Source organism: Sus scrofa, chromosome 1 (genome assembly GCF_054392235.1).
Source record: "Sus scrofa isolate SSC_HxYL_T2T_F1_AM1 chromosome 1, Sscrofa_HxYL_maternal_Yorkshire_Landrace_v2.0, whole genome shotgun sequence".
Taxonomy (NCBI): domain Eukaryota; kingdom Metazoa; phylum Chordata; class Mammalia; order Artiodactyla; family Suidae; genus Sus; species Sus scrofa.
In genome coordinates this window covers 27,402,626-27,425,167 of record NC_139383.1, presented here as the reverse complement: position 1 = coordinate 27,425,167, position 22,542 = coordinate 27,402,626, and the positions used below count along the sequence as shown (strand labels likewise).

The following is a 22,542-nucleotide window of genomic DNA, read 5'->3' as shown; positions in this document are numbered from 1 at the left end:
TTCATGGAACCATTTAGTTTGGGAAATACTGACTCCACCCACTCCCTCCAAGTATATAAGCTGGTGTAGAGGAAAACCACTGGATTGAAAAGCAAAAAATGCAGAAGTGGGCTGGAAGAGTCTCAGGGACTTCTCAGTCTGGGGCAGACAGGAGACAAAGGTTATGTTTGTTCATTTGTGTTTAATCAAATGAGATTGGAAGGCCTAAGGAGCTAAGCTGGAGGCAGGGGAAACCAAACCCAGAAAGTTCAGTGACGTGGCCCAAATGGGAAACTTTTATTAAGGGTCCAAGTAGAGTGAGAACATAATACAGATGAAAATGTAAAGACTAAATTCTGAAAATTTCAACCTGCACATGTTTCCTTCCTGTTACCCACTGCTGCTACTAGGTTAAAGGCTGAGCAAGAGATTGCAATCAGCAGCGAGCCTGACTAAGAGCAAGGCCAGGCCATGTAATGGTTGGGGGCAAGGAAAGGGGAAACAGGCAGCCATCCAACCCTGAGCCCCCTGAGAGGGAGCAAGGTGCCTCTGAGCAGAGCAGTGATCCTGGGTCTTACATCAGTGGGAAGTCAAGGGCCAAAGAGGTTTGGAGGAGACAAAGGTGAAAGTGCTCATGGATCCCCTGCTGGCATAGCTTCTTCCTTCACTGGGCATCCTTCTTCCTCCCGCCCTTCCCAGCAGCCTCCCAATCCTTCCTTCACCCTGTACCTCACCATCCACTCATCACTACCCATAGTCCCTCCTCTCATCACTACGCATCCAAAGTGATGCTCCTACATCCAGCCAATATGCTACCAGAGCTAATGAACACAAACGTTCCTGATTCTAACAAAGGGGAAGATGTCTTTAAAGACCTGGTTTTAGGTTGGCAGGAACATAATTTTCCTGAGTGTTTAAATAGATGAGTGGGTTTCACACTTCAAGTACACTGACTCAACAAAGATTCTTTATAGACCAGACCCAAATCTAACCACCATCTATACCAATGTTTCTAAGAAAAAGAGTGCTGGAGTTTCATGGTGGTGCAGCAGGTTAAGGATCCACCACTGGGTCACGGCTGTGGTGCAGGTTCGATCCCTGGCCCAGGAACGTTCACATGCCGTGAGCATGGTGAAAAAAATAAGAAAGATAAAGGGTGCTCCTGGTTCTAAGCAGCAATCTCAAATCATTTAGCCTGAATGAAAGAACATGATTTCTTCATGGTTCAGTTTTCTTATAAGCACAGTAGAGAAATAATAAAGCCCATTCTAGCTATACTTCACAAAATTAATGTTCATTTTTTTAAAAAAAATTCTGAGATCCTGCCAGTTGGGGTTGGTCTACCTGAATGGAGTCACTCTGTATCACTAATATCTGTACCACTGACTTTTTTTGGGGGGGCACACCCCAGGCATGTGAAGGTTCCCAGGCTAGGGGTCGAATCCGAGCTACAGCTGCTGGCTTATGCCACAGCCACAGCCATGCCAGATCCAAGCTGCGTCTTCAACCTATGCCATAGCTCACGGAAACTTGGATCCTTAACCCACTGAGTGAGGTCAGGGATCGAACCTGCATCCTCATGGATATTAGTCCAATTGGTTTCTGCTGTGCCACATTGGGAACACCTCTATCTCTGACATCTGTATCACTGACACCTCTTAGCTTTTAAAGAAATTTACCACCTATAACTCAGGGGGCTGGAAAGGGGTGTTGTTAGCTTGGCAAGTGCCATCTCTGAGTGATAGTCTTGTATATGCAATACAATGAATTTCCATACAGTCTTTGATAGAACAATAGTGTCTTCTCAGAATGAGAATGAGAGAATGAAAACTGTAGTCAAAGAACAAACTCAATTATAGTTAAATGATAATCAAATAGGGAAAGTCAGTGAAAACCTTTACCTGCAACCTATTCTTTAGAAAGGTCCCAGTACACATAAATAGCAGTAAAAGTGTAACCCAGCGCTCTTACTCATTCCATTAGATTGAGCTATTCAAACACCAACATCCCCTTTTAAATGTCGAGGGCCTTGTTAGGTCCTCTTTGCTTACTGTTCTGATCTCAGGTGAGGGGTCACCTCTGAACCATCCCCAGCCAGTTTCATTCCAGAGACTATTTCCTGGAAGCTCAAAGCATTCTCTGAGGACCCTCAGAGCCAGAATTTGAATTTGTGCTTCTCAGCGACCCTGGGCTACTGGAGGTGGCAACATGATATACACAAGCAGTTCACTCATCTCTATGGACTGAATGATTCCTTTTGAAATCAGTGCTGATATTATTTTAGTTTTTCTTTTTAGGGCCACACCTGTGGCATATGGGCGTTCCGGGCTAGAGGTGGAAACAAAGCTGCAGCTGCTGCCCTACACTACAGCTGTAGAAATGCAGGATCTGAACCACAGCTTTTGGCAATGCTAGATCCCTTAACCCACTGAGAGAGGCCAGGGATCAAACCCGAATTCTCATGGACACTGGGTCGGGTTCTTAACCTGCTGAGCCACAACAGGAACTCCAGAACTGTTATAATTTTAAATTATAGAATTTGAGGGCTGGAGGGAATCTGAGAGACCAATTACTACAACCCTCCACTCTTCTCTGAGCTTTTAAATGACCTGCGCCAAATGAGAAAAGAAAAACAGGACCAGAATCTCCTATTGAAACTCCTATTTAGATGCTCTGTCCTAGCACGCCCTGCTGCCTTGCCTTGGCAAACTCACAGGATAACATGAGGGAATCTCAGAAATTTAGTTCAATTTCCCCCTCGACTTCCATCCCTGGTCGATTTTATAAGCTGCTGAAGGAGACAAGGAGCCTTGCTCATAATGACGTGGTTCAGAGCAGAACCAGGATGAAAACTCAGCCTGAACTTGAGGGACGATGTTCTTCCCACTTTAACGTAATGATTCAACTTTCAAGTGGAGGTAGGATGTAGAGCCAAGGTCAGCCTGGGGCCAAAACCTGGCTAGGCCTGTTTTTATAAGGCTTGCAAGCTGAGAATGGTTTTTACATTTTCAAAGGGGGGGAGGCAAGGGGAGAGAATATTTTGTGAATTATACGAAATTTAAATTTCAGTGTCCATTAAGAAAGTTTTATTGGAAAACTGCCATGATTATTTGTTTAGGTCCCATTTATGGCCCCTCTTGGGTAACACCTGCAGAGTTGAGGACTTGTGACAAGAGACCTCCTGCAAAGTTGAAAATAGGTACCAACTGGCCCTTTAGAGAAAAATTCGCTGAACCCTGGGAGAGGACGGAGCCAGTGCTCTCTTAGGAATCAGAAGTAAAGCTCTACTACTATCCAACTTGGCAGCCCTCAGTTTAGAAAAACAAAGGGTGTGGACAAAACTGATGCCATCTTCATTCTGTCACATCTTCAACATCTTCACGCTGAATGAGAGAGCTCAGAGTTCATGTCTGCCACATAGGCAGGCGTGAAACTGGGGCTGCCCAGGTTGAACAAACAGTGAGATGGGACCGAGCTGGCCCCCCAGAGCATGTCCTCTGCACTATTCCACATTGCACCTAGATGGCTCATAAGGTCCCTACCAGCTCTCTGTACGTCACATGATTTTTCCACGTCCCTCTCTTGATTCTGAGAATAAATCAGATCGGATAAACGGAGGAAGCAAGGTCAAAGCAGGACCTTTTAGAGTCAGACACCTGAAGTGGAATCTTGCCAGTTATTACCTATGACCCTGCACCAGTGATGAATCCCTTAGTTTTCTCATCTAAGAAGAATGGTAAGAATTTCATTGGTTTCCTCATCTAAGAAGAATGGTAAGTACTTCCTTGGTATTCCCATCTAAGAAGGATGGTATGTACGTTCTTCGTAGGCTTGTTTGGAAGATTAAATGAGATACAGTTCAAAGGTCTGGTCCCTTCTAATCTTTCTCTCTCCCTTCCCCAGAGACTGCAGTTGGAGAATAAACAGTACATAAGCTTTGATAGAAAGCTCTTTCAAATTAGCTTAGAGTTTAAGATTTTTTTTAGAGAGCCTTATAAAAATACCCAATCTATCAGTGCAATAAAAATAGGCTCAGTATCTCATTGGGCGTTTTCCTCACATATCTTTCAGTTCTTTGAAGTGTCTTCCAAATTACAATCCAAAAATAAGAGTGCCGTAATTTTTAGAAAAGCTATGTTTATCTAATTTTTATAGCAAGCCACACAAGGAACCAAGCTATAATATATGATACTCATGTCTAGTTATGAAACCCAAAATGGTAAAATATACCAGAACCAGAAAGTCCTAGTTTATTTAGTCTGGCTTCCTTAACATGAAGTTCTTCTTGTTCTTAAAATATTCGGCTTGGCTAAATTCCCAAACTGACAAAGGCTACTTCAGGTGTTTTCAAAAGACTGAAGAGAATCAGAACTGAAAACAAGATTGGAATATAAAACCTTCTATGTGATCAGACATGCAAGAACCTTATTGTTTGAAACCACTATTAAATCAAACTTTACGCCCACATGTCTTAAAAAAATACACACAGAGTCTCAACATTGGTTATACAGGGTGCTAAAGGTTAATTTCAATAACATGCTTTTAACTCTAACATTTGCTAACAAATCGCTAGAATTACAATGACACTTGCTGAAATCTGTGACAGTTGGAAAATATTTTTTTTCATGAATTATCCTAGCAATCACTTTAATGGGCACACTTTAATGGCCAATCTAATCTTTGTCATTAAAGCACCCTATCAGTGTTTTAAACAGTGTTAAATTATATACGTCCCAGCTCATCAGGGGTAATGAAAAACAGACCCCAGTTCTTTCATGGAAATCCTAACAAAGATACCACACAAGTTTAGTGTAAGTTACAAGATTGCTTTTAGAAGTCATTACTTGAAAATTCGAATTGCTAAGATACGGGAAAGCAGGCCCCTAAACTTAGGGCAGAGTTGGGAAGATCATTACATAACATGTAAATTCACATGGATCCACTCTGCCTGCAGCTGGCCGAGTGGCAGAAGTCATGATTTCTGTCCTCTCAAAAGTACACAGAAAAAAATGAGGACATCATCTAAAACAGTCATAGGTATATATAGAAGGAAAATGTGGGCCAAACCTAACATAAGAGAGACCAAAACAGTGAATCGTGACGGACTGATGGGGGCAAGTATCTCACACCGCAGAAGAACAGAAGTTCTTTGATAGGACCACGCGCACCTCAGGGCTCCAGCGCGGGCCGGGGTTGGGTCATTCAGACTCTCGCACAAAGACACACAGGCTCTTGCACCCGCATACACTCTCCCAAGCGTGGCGAACGAGCGCCCAGAGCAGGCATGCAGCGACGCTCGTTGCCCTTAAGGTGGGGCAAGAAGTAAATAAGTAGGAAGCACGATTGCTGCTCAGAAATTGTTTTTTCCTGCTGCCCCGCAAAACACATTTCTCCCCCTGTGGCAGCCGCGGGGGGGGGGGGGGGCGAGGGGGGAAATAACCCCGGACTGCAGAGGATGGGGAAGGGGTTGCACACGCACCTGCATTGTAAAAACGGTCCAGCACCGCGGTTTCCCCAAAGTCCAGTTTCCCAAAATGCAGGGTCTCCAGGGCAGCGCCCACCGCCTCGCACGCCTCCCGTAGGCACTGCAGGGCCTCACTCTCGGCCACCACCAGCTGCCCCTGGCTCGCTTCGTTGATGACATATGCCACCGTGGTCCGTCGACCGCCTCCGCCACCAGAGTTGCCCCGGCATCGGGTGGTGCTGCTCGCGGACGTGGTACTAGGACACCCGGTGCCAGGGGCGGCGGCACTCTCCACGTTCCAGAAGCTGCCCGGTGGCGGCGGTGGCAGCTGGCTCTCCTCGCCCTCGGCCACCGCCGCCGCTCCTCCCCTCCGGCAACTGCCGCCCTCGACGAAGGGTGGCACGGAGAAAGTGATGCCCTCACCCGCCTCCGCGTTCATCTCTCCCGGCCGGGTTGTCGCGGCAGCGGCGTCGCCCGCCCAGCCGCACCGTCTGGCCAGCCACAGCTCGGGGCTGCTCCGCGCGCGTCGGGCTAAGCAGCTGCCATCCCGTGTCGCGCCTTCCGCCCCGCGCCGCCGCCTCCTCTCCGGCGCCCTCTCCCCCGAAGGGACGCCGCTGCCCGGCGGCGGCTCGCCCCTCCTCGGCGCCTCCGTGGCCACGCCGCTCGCCCGCTGCAGGGTGTAGAGTACAAGGGGTGGGGAGGCCGGGTTGAGCGGGAAGGGACAGCGCTTCCTTTTCTTGGCCGGCGGACAAGTCGGCTGGCGAACCTGCGCGGCGGTGCGGCTCAAGGGCGCCGCTCTCGGGGTGCGGTGCGCCCTGGCCACCCAGAGCGCGGTCCCGGCTCCTTCCGTGCCAGCCTCTCGGGGATGGTCCGGGGAGGGCGCCCTCTGGGTGGGGAGCTACCTGGCCAGCACCTTACTGGCGGGCAGGCTCCCTGGACTGCGTCCCGGAACAGCGGCCGCGGCCGCCGAAAGGATCCGCCCCCTTCCTCGGCGGCAGCTCCCCTTCATCGGCTCTATTTCCTCCTCCTTCCCTGGCCCCGTTTCTCTGCCGATCGCCGCGGCGGCTCCGTCCCAGCACCAGCCTGGCTGCTCGAGTCTGGCCGCTCCTCGCAGCCGCTCTGCGTGTCGGCCACCGGCTTCTTGCCGCCCACTCGTCGCGGCACCGAAAGTCAGGGCCCGCCCCGGGGGAGGGCGCTGCTGGGAAGCTCGGCCCGGACGCAACCGACCGCACCACGGCTCCCGGACCTCAGCCCAGCCCCGAGCACCACGCGGGGCTAAGGTTCTCCGCCGTCACCCACCAGGACCCCACTCAAGAAGACCTAGAGTAGGCAAAATTCCGGAGCGCACGCGATAGCAGGATGGCGCAAAAGTCTCTCTTGCGAATACTCGGGAGGCATTTGCAGCGTTCCCCGTGGCCCCAGCGCCCCCTGCCGGCATCGGGTCCGCGTGCGGCGCTGCCAGGACTAGCGCAGCGCTGAGGCCCGCGTTGCGCAAGGCGGGAGGTCTAGCAGCTGGGCCTGAACTGGCAGGCGGTTTATTGGTGACAGTCGCCCTCCGGAAGTGGCCTGGTAGGTAAATTTATAGGGTCTGCGCTTAGTGCTTTTCATTTTCAAACTTTCAATAGCTCTGCTGTCATTAATGAGTAATTGATTAGCTCCAACTGCTGAACAATGTAATATTCCCATCTGGGTCTTAAAATTTCCCGCAACGCAACGCCTACTTACTTGAGATAGAAAACCTGTTCTATACTCCACTTGGCAAATCATCATCCACCAGATGTAAGTAGGAAATTAAGTGATTATTTCTATTTTTTTTTTTAAATTGCACCACAGGGGAAAAATGCCTAGATTGCTTAAGCGCAATTAAAAGAAAAAAAAAATCTACTTATTTGGGAAGCAAAAACAGATGTGTAAGTTCTCAGAGAACTTCCCCAGAATGCTATAACTTTAGGAAGACCAGTGAAAGTTACAGTGAAATAAAGCAACAGGTTTGGACTTTCCAGAGATGAATGAGTTCTATGAAAAAGGAAGAAGACTATTGCAAATTACACGCAAGCCCAGAGAAAAAGGAAGACGAAAGCAGTTGAGTAGTAAAGAGCTCAAAGAAGGAAGGAAAGAGTAGTGTGGGAAAACACCTTGCAGCTGCACAACTGTATTTGCACAATTGTCTCCTCAATGAAGCCAAATAAAGCAAAGCTTTTTCTAAAGGTTTAGAAAATGGTGGGAGTAGAGAGTTCCCACCGTGGCTCAGTGGTCACAACCCTGACTAGCATCCATGAAGATGTGGGTTGGATCCCTAGCTTCGCTCAGTGGGTTAAGGGTCCTGTGTTGGGGTGACCTGTGGTGTAGGTTGCAGACTCTTCTCAGATCCCAGGTTGCTGTGGCTGTGGCGAAGGCCAGCAGTTGTAGCTCCGATTTGACCCCGGGCCTGGGAATTTCCATATGCCCCTGGTGGGGCCCTAAAAAGACAAAAAATAAAATAAAATGAAATAAAATAAATAAAATAAAATGACGGCAGTGAATTCCTCGGAAGGCAACTGGAATCTGTGTGATCCACATCTGCTTTTGAACTTGATATCATTAGGAAAGTAGATACTTAGTGAGTCAGTGATCATATAGAAACAAAATGTTGATAGGCTTACTACTTTTAATATTTCCAACAACTTGTCAAGCCTCTAAACTTCTCTGAGAGTAGATAATCTTCCACTTCATACTGGCCCAAAACAATAAACGCAGGAAAGTCACTGGGACCACGTCTGGAAAACGAAAATGCCCAAATTCTCAAGTGGCATTTGATGACACAAATAAGGTCCAAGGTTACATATAAAGCTATATTCTAAAAACCATAACTTTTTAGACCTTGTCACTATTGCCTTGCTTACAGGTCTTTTCTGAGCAATTTTTCATATATGATTTTGTTTTACTTTGCTGGCTTTGTTTTACTTTGGATTAATTTAATAACTTTAGAGATGTCACTGATTACTGGCAGACAAACCCCAATGCAACACTGAAAGACTACTGCTCTTGGTCCCAAAGCTCTCCCACCTAAATGGCATGGTTTAGCTGATAAATCTTACACCACGTGTATTAGGTGAAACCAAGTGAAATTTCATTTTATAGCTGATAAGCAATTGAATAGTGTAGATTCAACTTACAAGCCAAATTTGGGGCCTGTGCGGAGGCAGGGGCACTATTCTGAAATCCCACCTGCCTTCAGGTTGCTGTGTATGCCTCGGGGTGTCTGTCTGGAAGGATGAAAGCCTTTTTTTAAATTTGTTTTCATTCTTTAAAGTTTTATTGCAGTATAACTGATTTACAATGTTGTAAGAATTTCTGCTATACAACAAAGTGATTCAGTTATCCATACACACATCCATTCTCTTTCAGATTCCTTTCCCACATAGGTTATCACAGAATACTGGGTAGAGTTCCCTGTGCTATACAGCAGGTCCCTGTTGGCCAATCACTCCACATACCACAGTGTGCATATGCCAATCCCAAACCCCAGTCCACATCCTCTCCACCTCCCCCACCCCTCCAACGTCTCCTCTTTGGGAACCATTTTATTTATTTGTTTGTTTGTTTTATTTGCTTTTTTTTTTTTTTTTAGGGCTGCACTCTTGGCATATGGACGTTCCCAGGCTAGGGGTCGAATCTGAGCTGTAGTTGCCAGCCCACGCCACAGCCATAGCATTGCGGGGATCTATGCCGCATCTGTGACCTACACCACAGCTCATGGCAATGCCGGATCCTTAACCCCCTGGGCGAGGCCAGAAATTGAACTGGCATCCTCATGGATTCGTTTCTGCTGAGCCACAACAGGAACTCCCATGACCATTTTAAATGGCTACAAATTCTTTGCAGCTTCTTCCATCAAGAGGTGGAGTGTCTGTCACTCTTTGACCCTGAGTTGGCCTTGTGACTTGCTTTGCCTATCTTGAGCTTTCAGGTTTCTTCTTGAAGAGGCAAAATGGTGAATTTTAAACCTGAAATGAGCACGGGTCTCCTGGTAGTAGGAGACACTCCTAGCTCCTAGCTTGCTTTTGCCTTAGCTAACAAGCTTCCTTCTTTCTCTGTAGCTTTAGACAAGTGGGATTTAATGCCATACACAAAGCAAGGTAAATATAATTTTAAATTACTAGAAATCAATAAGGAAGCCAATAAAAGAGTTATCAAGCAGCTGGGATAAATTAAGAACTCAATCAATTGAGAAATTTAGGTCTGTGTTTTGGCTGCCAAAATAAAAACACAGAAAAGGACACATATTCATATGAAGAGTCAAGTCTTAACTTGGCACTGAATTCTATAAAGGTTTATTACATAGAATTTGATATAGAGGACACTGGGCAATACAGGGCAATCAAACGTGGATTTATAAAAATTATATGTGTTCTTTAAATTTGGATTTCGTATTTTTAAAGCTAAGAACATAAAATTAAATATTAATTCAGTGAAGGCATTTCAGAGGAATCTGAAATAATTATGTCAGATATAATGCTTTCTGGTTCTATGATCTTAATTAAGAACTGAAGGGATTATACTGTTCATTGTAAGCTCACAACTTGGCATTCTGCATCGGGGAAAAAAGGAATTCAGGAACTAGAGAAGTAACATATAGCTTAGCTCTTTACCACAAATAGCAGGCTTTCCTAGAGGCTTTTGGCAAAGATTAAATCATAGTCAATGAAAGATAGAATTATAATATTGCAAAGAGTCCATGACATCTTTACACTTTAAAAAAGCAGGGCAGCAGAACTGAAGTTTGCTGATCAAAATGGTATTCTCACTCAGAGTCCATCCCACTTCCACTTAGAGACTGTCCTTGGGACACCTTTGAGAATAACTTTTGGTAGGGCAAAAAAAAAATTCCCAATAAAGAGCTAGAGAAATATAAGGGAGAGATTTCTGCATCTGATTATGACAACTTAAGTAATACTGATGAACCTTCTCACTGAAGAAGACTAAGAATGCTGGACAAAATTTAAAATAAAGGCATCAAAGAATTAATGAAATATCTGGCCAGATTCTGGAAGAAAGGCCAGGGATTCAGAGGGTGTGCCTACAGTGGAGGCTGCTTTTGGCCTGGCAATTTTGGTGGATCTGAATTAGGCAGCTGGGAGACTGAACTGCATTTTTGACAACACCTGTTAGGACAATAGAAAGGACAATGTAGTGTAGGAGTAGACTAACACTTACATGGACAGCAACCCTGTCTCTAGACACCTGATTAACCCAGAAAAAAAAAAAATTCTCAAACTCTGAAATTGGATTAAAGTAATTCCAGGCATTCAACAAACAAAATTCACCAGAGGAAGATAAGATCATCCTGGGCCATGAATTATTTTGACAAATATAAGTTCTGTGGATGGAGGCCAGCACTGGAATGCGTGGTTGGATGGTAGAGTAGAACCTGAATGGGAATCCAAGCCTGCCTGGACTTCTTTCCTGAGTTCTCCTCTCCGTTTACACCCCTGCAAGCTCCCGCCTCCAGAGACTAATCTATAAGTTAAATCAATGGGCTTCCTCGCTTCCTGTTTACCAATTGGGTTTGGGTTTGTCCCCCCAGGGAATCTGAGGAAGGTCAGCTACTGGGACTGGTGAATCCCATCAGGCTGACCATGTTGCTCAATAGGAAGTCATTGCTCTTCTCAAGGTGGCAGATCCGTACAGGGCTTAACAAAGTTTCATACTCGTCCTTCACGTTGTCCTTGGCACCTAGAAATGACGAGAGCTCTTAAGCTGCTAGTTTCAAATTCCTTCACAATCCCCTAAAGCTTCCCTATAACCTCTCCCTCCCTTTGCAGTTGGTCTTTTTGTAAATAAGTCCACCTCAAATTATCTTGTTTCCTATTGAGACTCTAATAACTCCCCAAGAGCTTTTGGAAATTAGAAAACTAATTTAATCTCTTTGAGTTTATTTCTTCATCCATAAAAGAGAGTGGTGAATTAGATTACATGGAAAATCCTTTAAAGCCCTAATGGGCTGTGTTTAAGTATTCAGTTGGGACACCAGTCCTTGTACTGAATTGAAATGGATAAAAAGTGAAAATATACTGGGTAATCAAACAGTAGATGAGGGACTGCTATCTTTTTAGAAATATTTCAGCTAATACATATAAGAAGTCAGAGGTAGCTAGAATATCACCATTTTGCAACTTAGTAAATCTGGATCCAGTTACAGATGATCAATAGTTACTAATATCACTAAAGGAAAGATAACCAGATATCTGTCATGTGACTCCTGATAGGAAAACAGATCACCAATCATGAGATAGTCACACCAAACACAGTAGGCATGAATCTCATCAAAGCCCTAGAATCCAAAGCTGAGATTCAAAAATTCCAGAAATTACAGAGGACCAAAAAGCAGAGTTACAGGTGAGTAAAATCTAAACAGTGGGCAACTCTACAAGCAAAGGGCTTGCTTTAATTTTTGCACAAATAAGTCACTACCACTGTGACTTAACTGATGCCAAGTTAATTTTCTAGTAATAACATAATCGAATATCTTAGAGATATTTCCATTTGAAAAAACAGCAAGTGCCCATCACCATGCTAACTGCTTTATATGCATATCTCACATCTCCCATCTTTATAATGAGGGACTCAGGAAGCCAGAGGAATAAGGTTACCCAGTGTCAGGCAAGGAGTTAGTAACAAGACTAGGGTTCCAACCCAGAGATTGTGCTCCTTATTGAAATGGGAAGATAAGACCATTGCATCAGAAAATGTCAGTCTGCCTTTTTTTTTAAAAAAAGATTGTGGTGGGAGCACATGAAACCAGTTAATTTAACAGCTGCATAAAGTTTTGGGTTTTTGTTTTTTTTTTTTCTTTTTATGGCCACATCTGCAGCATATGCAAGTTCCTGGGCTAAGCGTCGAATTGGAGTTGCAGCTGCCAGACTACACCACAACCACAGTAATGTCAGATCGTTAACCCACTGAGCGAGGCCAGGATCGAACCCACATCCTCATGGACAGTCTGTTGAGTTCTCAACTCAATGAACCACAACGGGAACTCCACACATAAAGTTTAAAAGAAAGGTGATGAGAAGAGAGAGTCTATCAAATTTGGAATTAAAATATTATATTAAAAGACTATTCTTGGAGTTCCCATCGTGGCAAAGCAGAAACAAATCTAACAAGTATCCATGAGGACACAGGTTTGATCCCCAGCCTCCCTCAGTAAGGTTAAGGATCCGTTGTTGCTGTGAGCTGTGCTGTAGGTCACAGACTTGGCTGGGATCCCGAGTTGCTGTGGCTGTGGTGTAGGCTGGCAGTTACAGCTCAGATTCGACTCCTAGCCTGAGAACCTCCATATGCCGAGGGTATGGCCCTAAAAAATAAATAAATAAAAGCAAAAAAATAAAAAGACTGTTCTTACTTCTTTTTCTGCAAGCTGGGTACAGTAGCTGTGTTTCCAAACTCTTCCAGCAGAAGCCAGAGAGAGCAAAATCTTGGGAAATAATTTGAGGTTAAAGTCAACAAGAATGAATGTGGCTTTGGTCTTGAAGTTTGCCATGTATTTCAGAATTGATGTCAATTTGTTTGAGTACAAAATCATGTTTCGGGATTGCTTAATTCACCAAGAAGTCTGTGCTCCTAGAAGATGACCTCAGTTCCTTTGCATATCCAATAGCTCTAACCCCCCAACACACCCCCCACCCCGACCCCGAGTAGCCACGAGGCGGATCGGATTCACCCTAGGGAATTCTACGCAACTAGAGACCCTCCCCCACCAAACTCCAACCCCAGAGGTATGATTTAAATAAGTTTAAGAACCAAACACTTTCAATATGCCTGTAAAATCTCATAATGCCTTTTGCCAAAATGCCAAAATGCCATTTTGTTATCTAGCCATCTTATGCTTGACAGTCTTTTTAGCTTTTAATTCCATACATGCTTAAATAAGGACAGACTTACTGGAGTTCAGCTACAAAAGGGCTAAGATCTTCAACAATTAAAAAGGTTATCATAAATTCCAAAGTGGATTAAAATGATCCTCCTCAGGCAAGCATAGAAATCTGTTCTGGAGTTCCCGTTGTGGCGCAGTGGTTCACGAATCCGACTAGGAACCATGAGGTTGCGGGTTCGATCCCTGCCCTTGCTCAGTGGGTTAACGATCCGGCGTTGCCGTGAGCTGTGGTGTAGGTTGCAGACGCGGCTCGGATCCCGCGTTGCTGTGGCTCTGGTGTAGGCTGGCAGCTACAGCTCCGATTCGACCCCTAGCCTGGGAAACTCCATATGCCGCGGGAGTGGCCCAAGAAATAGCAAAAAGACAAAAAAAAAAAAAAAAAAAAAAAAAAAAAAAAGAAATCTGTTCTACTGTTCTTCTTGCAGAAGACTTGTAAGTGTATAACATGCCCAAATATTTTAGCATAAAAGCTCACCTTGATTTTTTTTCTAAACCATTTAAAAATAATACATTATACAAAATAATACATTATAAAAGACTTAAAATATCAGGAATTAAGTGACTTCATTGAATTAAGTACACGTTATACTGAATGACTCCTTAAAAGTTATGATGGAATCCAATCTGTTAAAATATTTAGACAAAAATATTTTTACCTGGGTTTTTTGTTGCAGACCTATATACCTTCTTCTTTTGCATCATCTTAGTCTAGCAAATATTTAAGCCTAAGTATAAATGACAAGGAGGTCCAGGAGATGGTTGAGGTAAAAGTAAAAAGAAGAAAACATACGGCTTCAAAAAACTTAGCGTAAAATTAAAATCAGATTAAAAATTTAACAGCCTCATTTCAAGTCACAGCCGCCCTATGGGGCCAGTGGCCACTTTATTAGACAATATATGTGTACAACATTTCCATTGTTGCAGAAGATCTACCGAACAGTGTTATTATTGAAAGAAAGGTATTTGCCATAATACCTCGAAGGATCTGTATTCATTCCTTTGGCACTATAGAAAGCTCTAAGTATTAAACAGATAATAAAGTATGATCCTAATTGAGCTCACTCCTACCTGGAGAGATAGATGTGTGGAGAGATTGAGCTGCAGTAGAATATATACAGAAAGAGTAGGAGTAGCAGCTATTCCAGTCCAGGTAAATGGGAAGAAATGCTGGCCTGTGCAAAAGCAGGCAAAAATGTACACACATAAGATGGTATGTTGAATTCTAGAAAACCGCAGGCACTTCCAGTACCAGTACATGTAAAAGAGTGCTAGGGGTAATCGTTTCATAGTAATTACAGTCAAACAGTTCAACTGCCACCACCACTATGAGCCCTCTGTTGTTGCTCATTATGAAACAGCCTGGGACCTGGGACCTGGGACCCTTTACTGCAGTGCTTTCACCTGAACAAGTGTCATCTGGAGCAACAGAATACAAAGAAACTCTAAGGGACCAAAAAATAACTGCATGCATGAGTAGTTGGGGCAAATTACAAACCAGATTTTAAAAGGCCAAAACCCAATTGCCACTTCTGAGGTGCCTGGAGCAAAAGCAGGGTACCAGACATGATCCCAGCATATGGCACCACCTAAGCCATCCCTCTGGCCTGACTCACCACTCCCCCCCTACCTTTCCTCCATTTAAGGGACCAGCTCTCCCCCCGCCCTCAGGGAGCCAGTAAGAGCATCTGTTTCTTATTTTTGCTCACTCCTGCTGCAGCATGAGTTCCAATAAAGCCTTGTCTGACTTCCTCATTTGGCCTCTTTTAAATGCCTTTTGATTAAAGAGTCTAAGAGGAGTTCCCGTCCTGGTGCAGCGGAAACGAATCTGACTAGGAACCATGAGATTGCGGGTTCAATCCCTGGCCTCGATCAGTGGGTTAAGGATCCAGCGTTGCCGTGAGCTCAGGTGTAGGTCGCAGGCGCAGCTCAGATCTGGCGTTGCTGTGGCTGTAGCGTAGGCCCGTGGCTACAGCTCCGATTAGACCCCTGGCCTGGGAACCTTCACACGCCATGTGGTGCAACCCTAAAAAGACAAAAAGACAAAATAAATAAATAAAGAGTCCAGGAACCCAGGCTGGAAGCAATTATTTCTATAAAACTACTACTGCAACAACTGCTACTATTGTTTGTTTGGTATGGTAGTCAAGAAACAAGTGCAGAAACTGAGGTTGGGGCCAGATTTCCAAGTGTCTTCATGAAAGTTAAATTTAATTTCATCCTCTAAGTAAAGGAGGCATTCAAGGACCTTAAGCAGAGGAGGAATATGAGCCCGTTTATATTTTGGAAAGAAAACTATGGCCTAGTGTAGAACTTTAGGCCTGTAGCTAAACCCCAAAGGAAGTTAAGATGTTTCTGTCATATTCCAAGCCTGGCCTCGGGAAAGGGCCGTGATCTCATGATCTCGTTGCGTCTCAGGACTCCTCAAGCTGGAATGATTTTTAATATAAACTTTGATATGCTTCTGTTAAAAGTACAGGTGCCCACATTGAAATTTCTATTTCTGTCCTAATAAATGAAAGCCGTTTTAATACAGGGAAATGGTTCTCTTCCTGTTTTGTGAAAAGAAGACCAAGGCCTCATCCATTTAGTCTGTCCTACCCACATACTCCCCATTCCCCAGACTGTCTGCGTGTCCCCTTCTTCTTCCCTCACTTTGCCAAGAATTCTTACTGTTAAATGTATCCCTTTAATTTAGAGAAACAAATTACGACAAACTTAGGGTCACAGGAAGAGTTTTTGCGTAAGCAAAGGAAACCAACTCTGGCAACCAAAACCAAACACTGAATTGGGGGCTTGCGCATCAATGCAAGGTTGGCATCCAGGCTCAGTAGAAGAAGAAACCAAGAGCCCTCAGAGGCCAGGAGTTACAGGCCGAGGCTGTGCCACAGGAATAATAGTTGTGACTTTTTTTTAATTTTTATTTTTATGGCCGCACCTGTGGCATATGAAAGTTCTCCGATGTTGGATTCAATCCGAGCTGCAGCTGCGGCAATGCCGGATTCTTTAACCCACTGTGCCAGGTTGGGGCTCAAACCTGCACTTCCATAGCAACCCAAGCCACTGCAGTCTGATTCTTAACCCACTGTGCCACAGTGGGAACCCCAATAGCTGTGACTGTCCCAAACAGAGTCACAGCGATTTTCTATGGCACTATAGTTGTTAAAGACATAAGGTTTCCTTTTTCTCTTTTTTTCTTTTTTGGCCATGCCCGTGGCACAGAGAAGTTCCCAGGCCAGGGATCAAATCCTCACCTTAGCAGTGATATCCCTGGATACTTAACCCACTGTGCCACCAGGGAATTCCATAAAACATAAAGTTTCTAAAATTAATAGTACTGCTTCATTTATAGACAAATCAATGAGACAGAATAGAAAATCTAGAAATAGAGCAAATTACACAGGAAAAGTCAGGATAAAATTAAAAACAGCCTTTTAGATTATTGGAAAAGAAGGATTTTTTAAAAGTCGTGTTGGAATAACTGCAAAGCCATATGGAAAAGATAAAATTGGATTCATTTCCCACACCATACACCAAGAAGAATTCCAGATGGATGGGAGATCTAATTATAAAAAATGCAACTGTATATGGGTACCTTCTTTTCAACTTAGGAGTGAAGAAAACTTTCAGAACTATGACTCAAAATTCAAATACTAAAAAGGGAAAATAGATAAATGATGACGTAAAAATAAAAAGACTATGACAAAAGATTATGACAAAAGATTATCACAAACTAGATAAATAGCCAACTGAGAAAAAATATCTGCTGCTGATAGCGCAGCTCATAAAATGAATTTCTAAACATTTAAACTTTACCCATTATTCCAAAGCAGAAATATGTCTAAAGATTGAGGAAATTCAATTTTTCTAACTTGTGCTTGAACTACTTCACAAAATATACGTGTTTATAAATTTCAAGCACAATACATTCCTTTGAAACCCCATGATTTTCATTACATTTACATAAATTTAACTCTTATTTTAGCACACAATTCCAAATTTGTGCATGTCATCAAACATACCACATCCCAATTCCCAATTTGGTATTTTTTAGTAACTGTGCTTGTCACTACTGAGGAAAACAATAAATTCTATTTTTTAAAAATTAAGGTAAAAATTTAAATTTCACAGACTCATTGTAGAATATTCTATCTCTTTAGATATTTAAAATACGTTTAATACAAATACCCAAATTTGGAATGTTAGAAAAAAAACCCGAAATTTGGATATCATTCTTCTACCAAAAGTGGGCAAAGGGTGTTGGTTTAACACCCATCTCGGTAAAACCAAAGGTTTTCATTTAAAGCTAGACCATATTGTTGTTTTTTTCTTATTTCTTTGAAGTTCTTTGCCTATTTCTTATTTTTAAAGACTCTTTGAAGTTTCCATTCTTCTGTGGCCTATTAAATGTCTTTTTTATTTTTTTGAACTTACATCTGATGTCAGAAAAGATTATTTTTAAAAAGTTTATTTTATACCACTTTTAGCTTTGTACAAATACAATCACAGTTCCCCATTCTGGATGAAAGCAATTTCAAGTATAGTAGTCAACCTCCAGTTCTTTATATTTCATGTATTTTACTGATCAAAGCTTCCTAATTTCAATTAAATCATGTTTGAAATACATGAGATAATCGTTCTTGAGTCCTGAGATCTCTGGATGCCATTTCCAGTTCAGTAGGCTTCTATTATGTGCGTATGATTCATAGTACTCCAAGCCCCTTTTGGACAGAACAGAAGCTTTTATCTGTAGAACAGATTACCTCACGCTGTAAAACCCAGTCTAACATTTATAAATGTTTAAAATCCATCAACAGCTCACTGCCTTCTGTTTCACTGGAATTCTTCATTTCAAATATGGACAATTCTTCGCTCTTTGTTGTCTAGACTTATTCTGATTTTTAATTTCTGAAATACTACGCTTTAGACTATGGGGAAGTTAATTACTTCTGACCTGAAACTGGGCAAACTCCAGTAGAGCACAGCCACTAAGCACAGCCTTTCCTTATGAAAGGAGCACTTTCCTAAGGCCCATATCCTGGTAATTCTAATTCCATTATTTCTAAAATATTCACTAGGATATTCAGGCTAACTTCTCCTCAAAGCGAAAGGCAATCAGAAAAAAAGTGCCAAATGAACTTACATACAAAACAGAAATAAACCCACAGATACAGGAAACAAACTTTTGGTTACCAAAGGGGAAAGGGCAGGGAGGAGGGGTAAATTAGGAGTTTGGGATTAATGGATACACACTGCTGTACACAAATCAGATAACCAACAAGGACCAACTGTATAGCACAGGGAAACATAATGTTTTGTGTTAACCTATAAGGGAAAAGAATCTGAAAAAGAATATGTATGAAACAGAATCTCTTTGCTGTGCACCTGAAATTAACACGACATTGTAAACCAACCACACCTCCACGTTTTTAAAAAAAATACCAGGGAATAACTAGTGTGGCTAGGATTATGCGTAGTTCTGGAACAATACTATATCTAGATCAGAGGACTATGAGAGGCTTAGCTTTGGTTTTACACCCAGGCTGTGTAGTGAGGGGCAGAGAGAGCAGAAGTCTGCTGCTAAAAGAGAGGATGTAAGGGGTGTTGAGCAGATAGGATTAGTGGTAATGGCAGAGTTTTTAAAATCACTACCTGTAGACTGAAAGGAATTACCTAGTGTGACCTGCTTTTGCATACTCGGTAGCATTATTCCCATCAGCATTTCCCGGAACCTGAGCTTTGTTACACCAATACTTCATTAAGTGTTCAGGCACCATAATTAAACGAAGGAGACTGTGTAAAAACCAACAGTCCTGCTACCCAGCATGAAAGGGATTAGATAAGAAATATTTGGTTTCAATAGTTAGAAAATGAGGGAGTCCCCATCAGGGCTCAGTGGTAACAAACCTGACTAGCATCCTTGAGGATGTGAGTTCGATCCTTGGCCTCGCCCAGTGGGTTAATGATCAGGCATTGCCGTGAGCTGTGGTGCAGCTGGCAGCTGCAGCTCCAATTAGACCCCTAGCCGGGGAACTTCCATGTGCCATGGGTGAGCCCTAAAAAGACACACACACACACATACACACACACACACAAAGTCGGAAAATGAAAGCATTCTACGTTTATTCCCAAATGAGCTGAGACATCTTTATCGCACAAGTTGTCCTTTATAACCAAATGCAGAAGCTGCAGTTTTGTCACACATGTAAACATGATGCTGAATGCCTCACTTCCCAGGTGTACCCAGGTTCTGTTGTATGAAGTCCATATTGAGCCAAAGCACACGGTTTCAGTGGAGAAGAGCCCTGAAAGTCATGTACTTTGTACTGTATCACTCAGTTCTAGTCCTTCTGCTTATTATAAATTTGTGGGGCAGGGGGGAGAAAGACTGAAATGTGGTTTTTCCTCAATTACAAATTTTTTTGCCCTCTATAAGTGCATCTTTGTTGTGTTGCTAGGGTGGAGGGAAGGATTTCAGTTTTTTTTTTTTGTTGTTTTTTTTTTGCCTTTTTAGGAAGAAGTCGGTGTTTTCTGTTTACATGACATTTAGTCAGACTTGAAGAGGAAACATTTTAATTAACTTTTCCTAAACGTTTGTTAGAGACTCTAAACCGATATTACTTTTTACTTGGACTCTATCGTTCATGAACCAATGCTCTAATCATTTGTGACTGTTCCTATGTAACTATTACGTTCAGATTGTTTTAATGGGAATGTGATATGGATTCCTCTAAAAATAAGGGATTAATGTACATTACTAACCCCTTACTTACTAGTGGCCCTGACTCATTCTAAGAATAAGTCATACTCAGGAGAGGGGAAATGAACTAACTGAAAAAAATAAACAACCTTATTGCATTAAGCAATGTATTTCCTATGGCATTTTACCTGTTGTACTTAATACTTATCAAATTTTATTACATGTTTACATAGTTTTGATCAATAAAGCTAGTCATGGGAGCTCCCGTTGTGGCTCAGTCGTTAACAAATCCGAATAGGAACCATGAGGTTGTGGGTTCAATCCCTGGCCTTGCTTAGTGGGTTAGGGATCCAGAGTTGCAGTGAGCTGTGGTGTACATTGCAGACGTGGCTCGGATCCCGCATTGCTGTGGCTCTGGTGTAGACTGGTGGCTACAGCTCCGATTAGACCCCTAGCCTGGGAACCTCCATGTGCCGAAGAAGTGGTCCTAGAAATGGCAAAAAGAAAAAAAAAATAAATAAATAAATAAATAAATAAAGCTAGTCATAATACCAGCACTGACAATAGGTGAATGATAAGTAAACCACCATAGTTGTAGATGATTTTTTTTTTTTTTTTTTTTTTTGGCTTTTTGGGACTTCAACGGTGGCATATGGACATTCTCAGGCTAGGGGCTGAATCAGAGCTACAGCTGCTGACCTGTACCACAGCCACAGCAACACAGGATCCTTAACCCACTGAGCAAGGCCAGGGATCAAACCTGCATCCTGATTGATACTAGTCGGGTTCGTTAACCATTGAGCAATGATGGGAACTCCTAGCAGATTTTTTTAAATTAAAAGTTTAGTTTATAGGGGGAGTTCCCATTATGGCACAGTGGAAATGAATCCAATTAGGAGTCATGAGGTTGCGGGTTTGATCCCTGGCCTTGCTCAGTGGGTTAAGGATCTGGGGTTGCTATGGCTGTGGTGTAGGCCGGTGGCTGTAGCTCTGATTGGACCCCTGGCCTGGGAACTTACATGTGCCACAGGTGTGGCCCTGAAAAGCAAAAAAAAAAAAAAAAAAAAAAAAAAAATTAGTTTATACACATACTTTCTTATAGTGATATATAATAAGGAAATCAAGAAAATAATCCCAAGTTTAAATATATATTACATTAGGACAAGATTCAGAGGAAAATAATAGAATGGAATCATGAGTTAAAGGAGAAAAAGAAATGATAAAATCTATCATTTAAACATGATCTTCACACATTTTTTAAAAATTGGTAATAATAGTGATAGGCAGCCTCTATAAAATGGCCCCCAGTTATTCCTCCTGTTGGTATTTAGTTCCTTGTGTAATCCCATCCCTTTGAGAGTGGGCTTGACCTAATGTCTTACTCCTAACAAAGAGAAGACAGCTAAAGTGATGGGCTGCAGCTTCCAACATTAGAAAAAGACTGTGGTTACCAAAAGACTGTGTTCTCCATCTTTTTCATCATCTTTTGCCCTCTCTTCCCTCACTAAGGGAAGCCAATTGTCATGTTGTGAACTGCCTTATGGAAAGCCCCAGGTGGCATGGAACCGAGGGAGGATTCCAGCCATTGGCCAACAAGAAACCAGGCACTTAGTCCAACAGCCCAATAGGAACTGAATCCTGCCAACAATTACATGAGAGAACTTGGAAGCAGATCCTTCTTATTCAAGTCTTTTTTAAAAATTTTGTTTGATTGTGATATAGTTGATTTACAATGTTGTTCATTTCTGCTGTACAGCAAAATGATTCAGTTATGCAGATTTATATCTTTTTTCAGATTCTTTTCCATTATGGTTTATACAGGATATTAAATATGGTTCCCAGTGCTGTACAGTAGGGCATTATTGTTTATCCCTCTGTATATAATAGTTTCCATCTGCTAATCCCAAACTCCCAGTCTATCCTTCTCTCACCCTCCTTCACCTTAGGCAACCACAAGTCTGTTCTCTATGTCTGTGAGTCTGTTTCTGTTCTGTAAATATGTTCATTGTGTCCTATTTTAGATTCCATAAATAAGTGATATCATGTGGTATTTTTCTTTCTCTTCTGACTTACTTCACTTAGTATGATAATCTCTAGGTCCATCCATGTTGCTGCAAATGGCATTGTTTCATTCTTTTTTATGGCTGAAGAGTATTCCATTGCATACTTATACCACATCTTCTTCACCCATTCATCTGTTGATGGCTTAGTCAAGCCTTTAAATGAGACTGGAGCACAGGCTGAACCCCAGATTTCGATCTTGTTAGAGATCTTGAGTGATCTGCTCCAGAGACTCTATGAGAAAACAAATGGTTTGTCTTCAATTGCTTAGTTTAGGGACAATTTGTTACATAGCACTAGGTAATGTATAGAGTAATTGTGAATCAAATGGCTATTTTTTCTTTTTAGAATCCATTGGACATACTTAGAAATGACAAAATATTTTGAATTTTAAAATAACATTATTTTTCAATAAGCTTGAAATTA

The 22,542-nt window shown here is 42.7% G+C and overlaps 1 protein-coding gene and 1 long non-coding RNA gene across 11 annotated transcripts in view; one reads left to right on the top strand and one right to left on the bottom strand.

Moving 5' to 3' along the window:
- Nucleotides 1-22,542, top strand: part of LOC146405986 (uncharacterized) — a 436,419-nt gene that overhangs the window by 21,010 nt on the left and 392,867 nt on the right. The window lies entirely within an intron of this gene.
- MAP3K5 (mitogen-activated protein kinase kinase kinase 5) overlaps nt 1-22,542 on the bottom strand; it is a 254,320-nt gene that overhangs the window by 214,189 nt on the left and 17,589 nt on the right. For 5 of the 10 annotated variants that reach the window (XM_085025230.1, XM_085025204.1, XM_085025224.1 and 2 more), the window contains one exon: nt 22,129-22,350. Coding sequence is in view for 3 of the 10 variants with exons in the window: in XM_021072505.2 (XP_020928164.2) it covers nt 5,459-5,882 (424 nt within the window). In the remaining 7 variants the exon portion in view is untranslated. Of the gene's footprint in view, nt 1-5,458; nt 6,616-22,128; nt 22,351-22,542 lie in introns of those variants that run through there. The other 5 variants (XM_021072505.2, XM_021072507.2, XM_085025175.1 and 2 more) reach the window with 2 other exon arrangements.